General features: G+C 34.7%; 1 protein-coding gene across 1 annotated transcript; it reads left to right on the forward strand.

Moving 5' to 3' along the window:
- Nucleotides 1-507: 507 nt before the first annotated feature.
- Nucleotides 508-1,077, forward strand: LOC109220210 (uncharacterized mitochondrial protein AtMg00810-like). The gene is made up of 2 exons (XM_019384673.1): nucleotides 508-710; nucleotides 816-1,077. Exons 1-2 carry the CDS (start codon nucleotides 508-510, stop codon nucleotides 1,075-1,077), a joined length of 465 nt encoding a protein of 154 aa, XP_019240218.1.
- Nucleotides 1,078-7,018: the final 5,941 nt, after the last annotated feature.

Genomic DNA, 7,018 nt, shown 5'->3' on the forward strand with positions numbered 1-7,018 from the left:
GGGGCTCGATTACACAGAAACTTTCTCTCCTGTGGCCAAAATGGTCACAGTGGGATCTGTCATTGCTATTACAGCTGCCAAGCATTGGCCTATCTATCAAATAGATGTACATAATGCCTTTTTGCAAGGTGACCTTCTAGAGGAAGTTTACATGGAGATTCCTTAGGGGTCTACAAGCCGGGGAGGGAGTTCTAAGGTTTGCAAACTTCACAAGTCATTGTATGGCCTGAAGCAAGCCCCTAGACAATGGAAAAAAAAATAACTGATGCATTAATAGATCTTGGCTTCACTCAATGTCACTATGATTACTCTCTTTTCACCAAAAAAGAGCAGAGTCCACTGGTAGTGGTCTTGGTGTATGTAGATGATCTAGTAGTGACAGGAAGGTGTTCTGATTTGATAATCAAAACAAGGAATGATCTTAAGCTCAGGTTCAAAATGAAGGATTTGGGTGAACTAAAATTCTTTCTTGGGTAGAATTTTCTAGATCCAAAAAAAGGCATAGTAATGAGCCAAAGGAAATATGCTTTGGAACTTATCTTTGAAATGGGACTAGCAGGATCCATATCAGCTGGTATTCCACTGGAATCCAATGTGAAACTCACATCTGAAGAGTATGATTCTTTCATCAAAGGAGACTCAGATCCTGAAGCAACAAAAGATGACAACCTATTGGCAGATCCAGGTCAATATCAGAGGCTCATAGAAAGGTTATTGTATCTTACTATGACTAGAATTGATATTGCTTATGTTGTGCAAGTGATCAGTCAATTTATGCACAAGCCAAAGCAGTCACACCTTTAAGCTGCTCATAGAGTTGTAAGATACATCAAGGCAGCTCCTGGTCTAGGTCTACTAATGCTCTCAGACAGTTCTGGCACACTTGTAGCCTATTGTGACTCAGATTGGGGAGGTTGTTTACAAACTAGGAGATCTCTTATGGGGTATCTAGTAAAGTTTGGGGAAGCTACCATATCCTGGAAGTCGAAGAAACAGGACACAGTAGCTAGAAGCTCAGCAGAGGCAGAATTTAGAAGCATGGCTTCCACAGTTGTTCAATGTATGATAAATATATAAGTTAGTTACACCATGTAATTTTTCCATATAAATATGTTACTTTTATGTAGGAATTTACTGAACATCGTAAATCTTGCTCCTATTTTTTATACTATGGGTTTGATTCTGAAGAAGTAATGCTAGGTGTACTCAAACATCATATTAGTCAAGTTGTATAACCATTTAAAATTGTTGATATATACGAAAAGCTGTGGTTCTATGTATTCCTAAAAGTTGGACAAAATATATTTGACTCCTCTTAAAGGAGGAATTCCAGTTGTGAATATGGTGTGTTATTTCTCGTTATTTATAGTTGTGAATATGGTGTGTTATTTATAACCTCTCTACTGCCACGTAATTCATTTATTTTCATAAATATAAAAATCAATAAACAATTTTTTCTAAATAGTTAAAAATTTATAATATGCGTGCCTAATTCATTTATGTTCATTATCATTACTAGATGAGGAAAGGCCCGTATACGGGCCCAACATTGTAATCTTAAAATTGTTGTCTGTCGGTGCTTAATTAATTTTTTGATAAATAAATCGATCATTGTTATATTCATTTAATAACTGAAGAGAATGATATTGGGGATCACAATTTACAATTAATTTATTTTAATAATTTACAAAAAATTGAACTATAAATTATAACCTGCATAAGTTGCTCGAATTATTAACATAAAAAGACTATGTGCTATAATACTCATTTTAACATCAAATTGTAAAAGTGATTGCATGGTATTATTTCCCCACTATATTAGAATTTTTAACAAGATAATACATTAAAGGTACAAGTGTAATTTATATTAACAATTTTTCTACAATAAAAAAACTTACCGATCTATTTGTAAACTAATTTTGAATACATCCAATTTGGTCTTGCAAGTGTTTTAATAGTGGGAACAATCAGCTACCTAATGAAAGTTAAAACGAACAAAATCATTCTTTACAGTACGAGAAAAGTTTAAAAAAAAACTTATGATTTTACTTTATGTCTTATATACAACAAAATCAAGAGAAATTTTTAGTACAGTCAACAAAGAGAACTTCCAAGGGGACTTGCATCCCTAAAGAGGCAATTTACTACTTCAAACAAAGAGAACCAACTGTACTAAAGAAATATTAACATAATACAAATTGTAGTAATTCAATATAGTAGTTCAAATTATATTTTATTATAACTTGTTTAAAATGATGTTACTGGTGATAAGATAATAAATATTTGATATAAGTCTATATAAATTATTTTATTTTTTTCTTAATTATGGATATAAGAGAAATGTTTTTATTTTTTCTATAGATTTATCATACGTTAATTTTTATAATGAAATAATATAAAATATTTTAAGATAATTTATAGATTATTGAAAACTTATCATGGAAGAATGGAGTTCAAACCAGATAAATCAAAATTTCACATCAATTAAGTACATAAGAGATAACCTCCTAGAACAGATGAACAAATATCATCACTTAAATTAACTTTCAAGGTTTACCAAACTATAGTTTTTAAAATTACTTTGGAATATAAAACTTTTAGGTTTGAAATCGCCTTCAAATAGTGTGAATACATGAAAACCTTTTAATTTTATTTTTTAAATTGTGTTAAAATAGTATGGGTAAATATGAAAATCTTGTAAATATTTATCTATATTTCTTTTTGTTGCTTTATTATTTAAAATTAAATTTACTTTTTCTGTGAAAACTTTTAGTTGACTAAAACAAAAATTAACAATTTTATCAAATGAGAAAAAATATTCAAAATGAGTATTTGCATGGAGTAACTCTATGCAAAAGTAGTCTAATCAAAAGTATATTTAAACTTTTAAAGGAGTGATGTGGTCAAGGGAATGTGGGGTCCATGTATATCAAGGAGGACAAAAATAGGCATTTAAGAAATGCAAGCAATACAATAATTATTTTTGAAATGACATATATGCCCTTGATTGACCATATTTCCTTTTCTATATAATAGAAATGTATAACATTCCAATAACAATATTTTTACCCAGGAGGAAAGTTGACATGAGGTTAGTGACGCATCCTATAAGTTGCTTTAGATTCTTATTCCTCATTTTAGGTAATCAGATGAGGGGCGGTCCTTTCCTAAAACAGGTAAAACAACTGCTTTGGCTCCACATTTGCAGGGGCTCTATTTTTTATTACATTTAATAGGTAATATATAAGTTTAAAAAAATGTTCCGTGTGTAAAAAAGTTTTATTTTTTCTTTAACAAATGTCGAGAAGAAAGATTTGCAATAACTATAATTTCTGTCAAGGAAATTGCATTTAAAATGAGTATTGAATCCGAATTTCGTAAGAAATATGTAATATATAGGAAAAAATAATTTGACGAGAATGTTGATAATGAAATCTTAAAATCTCTCGAAGTGTCCTCCAGAGTTGCTTACTTTTTATACATAGTAGACAAGGCTATTTTTTCACTTCAAAATAGATTTGAGCAATTTGAAGCATATGAAAAAATATTTTTGGTTTTCTCATAGCGTAAAATACTGAAATCACTAGATGATGAAAATTCGGAGAAAATGGTGTCTTAATCTTGAATGTTCCCTAAAACATAATACTCAATCTGATATTGATGGTTTAAATTTATTTTCTGAATTAAAAATGCTAAGGAAATAGTACAATTAAAAGATCGCAGTTTAATTGATATACTCAATCAAATTTAAAATTTTTTAATTCTTTTCCAAATGTTTATATTGCTTATAGAATAATGAAATTAGCTATATTGTCAATTAAGAAAGACTTATTAAGGAAATTGATTATAAGAAAATTATTAATAACTTTGCATCTAAAAAAATCTAGAAAAATAGACTTCAAATTAAATTGAAAAGGGAATTTTTTTTCATTCCTATACACTATTTGAAAATTTATTACCCTTAATGTCCATGTTTAGTTAATTACTTGGCATAAACAAGTTTTGTTTATAAAATATATACAATCCACCTTAAAAGGCTCCCAATCCATTATTTGTGCCTTCAATCAAGAGATGTAGTTACACCCTTTTCCTTTTTTTTCTCCTCCTCTCTTTCCTTATGTTTATAAGCTAGAGCAAAAGTAAAAATATCACCAGAGCCTGGTCACCTGCTGAATCACGCAATTCTGGTAAAGATTCTTTTTCGTCACTCCCTGGTACATAAGTTACAGCATGCTCAACCCCGCACCTCTTGGACCTGACCCACATGCATGAACACTAGAAGAGGATTTAATGCTGGTAGCAAAAGCCACTCTGGTAAATTCAACAGCCATGGGCTTTCTTCTCCAACTATCATCGTGACTACTGAATCTGGTTTACCATGATCATCACTTCTGCTTTGTCCACCGTGAGAATGTCTCCATTGAAGTTCATCAATATCTGTATAATAAAGGAAAAATCATGAAATTAAAATATCAGAAACATTGCAAACAGACACCTTGACATGTCAACAGGTAGTAATTGAATATTAAAGAAATACTGCAAGTCAGAAATCTCTAGTTGGATATGAACATGTCAATGAGTAGTAATGGAATATTCAGTTGTCAGTTTGTTAATATATCATGAATTCGTTTATATATATGCACACAAGATTCGCCAGCAGCTCCGAGAGTGGGGAGGACGAAGATGAACTCGAAATAGAGTTAGCCCTTAGGCTTTGTGGATAGTCCCCGAGTGAGGATTTTCTCGAACTCGGGTAGCCCTTGGCTTGGTGGTCGAGTGAGTACTTGCTCGAACTCGAAATAATGATAGCCCTTAGGCATTTTTATATTGGACCTTAGGCTCTTATACATCGGCCCTTAGGCTCTTTAAGTTGGGGCAATTCGGCCTCCAAAATGGCTATAATTTTTCCCTCTTTTCGGCTAAAAGACTAGGTGAAAATTTTGTATGCCTTGGCATGTGTTTTTTGTATTCGTATTCGTTCAATTTTTTCGAAGGTTCGATTGATTGTAACCTCGTTTGTAATTTGATATGCAACATTATCGAATACCTCTTGAGGTTTTCTCGAAGGATGACGTTATCGAAGCCTTCGCATTATTCGAGGGCTGATTATATTGAAGCCCCTTATAATTTGCTTTTGCCGAGGGTAGCCTGACTTAATCGGTTTTTTTGAAGTATAGGAAGGCCTTTTAGTTTTATGGCGTAAGTCGGACGTCTCCGAGCTGCATTATTTCGGCTGTAGCCTTTTCATATTACCGTAGTCTTTTATATGGCCATAGCCTTTAGTCCCCGAGTATGATGACCTTGTCCTTAATATCGAGGGGATGCCTTTTCGAGGTCTTGCGAGCTCGATTGCGCCTCTTTGAGGTCTTATAAGTTCGAGTGTGCCTCTTCGAGGTCTTATGAGCTCGAGTGTGCCTCTTTGAGGTCTTATAAGTTTGAGTGTTCGATGACAGTCCCCGAGTATTCGGGTGCATTCGGGGTTTTGGCCCTTGAGCGCTTAAATGCAAAAAATAGTAGACTTCTTTGAGGCACAAAGTGTTTTGATTTAATAATAATGTTTCTTCAACTAACTGACACATGTGTACATGTTTTGTTGTTGGGGGCTCGACTATTCTATATGGACACGGTTCATTTGACCGTTTGGCCCATTACAACATTCCCCTATCGAGGCCCTTCTTGGCATGAATTGCTTTCTTCGAGAATGCATCCTCCGAGGGTGATGCTCCCCAGTGTTCGAGGCTGATTAAAAAAGAAGCCTTGAATACTTATTGAATATTCCTTAGGTAGCATATAGGTGTTGCCTCGTTAAAAACCTCGTCGGTAAAACCCATTTGGGATAAAACCCGATCTAAGGGAAAAAGAGTACAACACATGCTTTAAAACCCAAGGTCTTCGAGCTGAAAGGTGCCTCGATGTTTCAAAACGAACATCTGCAAGAAGTTAGTTTTAAAAAAAATGGAAAAAGGGGAGAAGATCATACCTCAGTAGTAACAGCGTTTGAGCAACGATACATTCCAATTGTTTGGTAGTTGCTCGACTTCCGTTGTACTAAGTTTCTAGGGTCCTTTCCCTATGACTCCGGTGACACAGTATGGTCTTTCCCAATAGAGGCCTAGTTTCCCTTCGATTGAATGTTGGGAGTGACTTTCCTTAGGGCTAAGTCCCTGACTCTGAAATATTGAAGGTTCGTTCTTCTGTTGTAATACCTTTCGATCCTTTATTTTAGCGCGGCCATTCGAATTAATGCGGCCTTACGTTTTTCATCTAGTAATTCAAGAGAAGTGTTCATAGCTTCGTGATTTGAGTCCTCGGTGGTTTTAATTTTATCGGGTTGGTCTCGATACACCTGTTTGACACCATGAAACCCAAGAACTTGCCTGAACCGACGCCAAAAGCGCATTTCTCGGGGTTGAGCTTCATGTTACACTTTCTAAGGATATCGAACGTCACCTGCAAATGGGTCAAGTGGTCCTCTGCGCACAGGGACTTAACTAGCATATTATCAATATAAACTTCCACGGATTTGCCTATTTGATGTTCGAACATCTTATTAACTAGGCGTTGATATGTGGCTCTTGCATTTTTTAGCCCGAAGGGCATTACATTATAACAATACGTACCATACTTCATGATGAACGGAGTTTTCTCCTGACCCTCCGGGTTCATTTGAATTTGGTTGTACCCGGAGTAGGCATCGAGAAAAGCAAGAATCTCGTGGCCGGCCGTAGCATCGATCAAACGATCGTTGTTGGGCAATGGGAAAGAATCTTTAGGGCGTGCTTTGATCAAATCTTTGTAATCTACACACATTCTAAGTTTATTCCCTTTTTAGGGACTACCACTATGTTAGCTAGCAATTCGGGATATTTTACCTTCCTAATGGATCCTATCTTGAGAAGTTTAGTTACCTCTTTTTTGACGAATGCATGCTTTACCTCGGACTGAGGTCTTTTCGTTGCCTTCTCGGGGGCAACGTAGGCTCTCGAGATGAGGAAATCTTCTTCTTCGTCTTCGACCG

This window comes from Nicotiana attenuata, unplaced genomic scaffold (genome assembly GCF_001879085.1).
Source record: "Nicotiana attenuata strain UT unplaced genomic scaffold, NIATTr2, whole genome shotgun sequence".
Lineage (NCBI taxonomy): Eukaryota > Viridiplantae > Streptophyta > Magnoliopsida > Solanales > Solanaceae > Nicotiana > Nicotiana attenuata.

What these genes read in the sequence shown, in the direction of transcription:
- LOC109220210 (XM_019384673.1), top strand. Translation starts at nt 508, where the DNA reads ATGAGCCAAAGGAAATATGCTTTGGAACTTATCTTTGAAATGGGACTA. An exon ending in TATCAGAGGCTCATAGAAAG is followed by an intron (nt 711 to 815) that starts GTTATTGTATCT and finishes AGCTGCTCATAG; the next exon opens with AGTTGTAAGATACATCAAGG.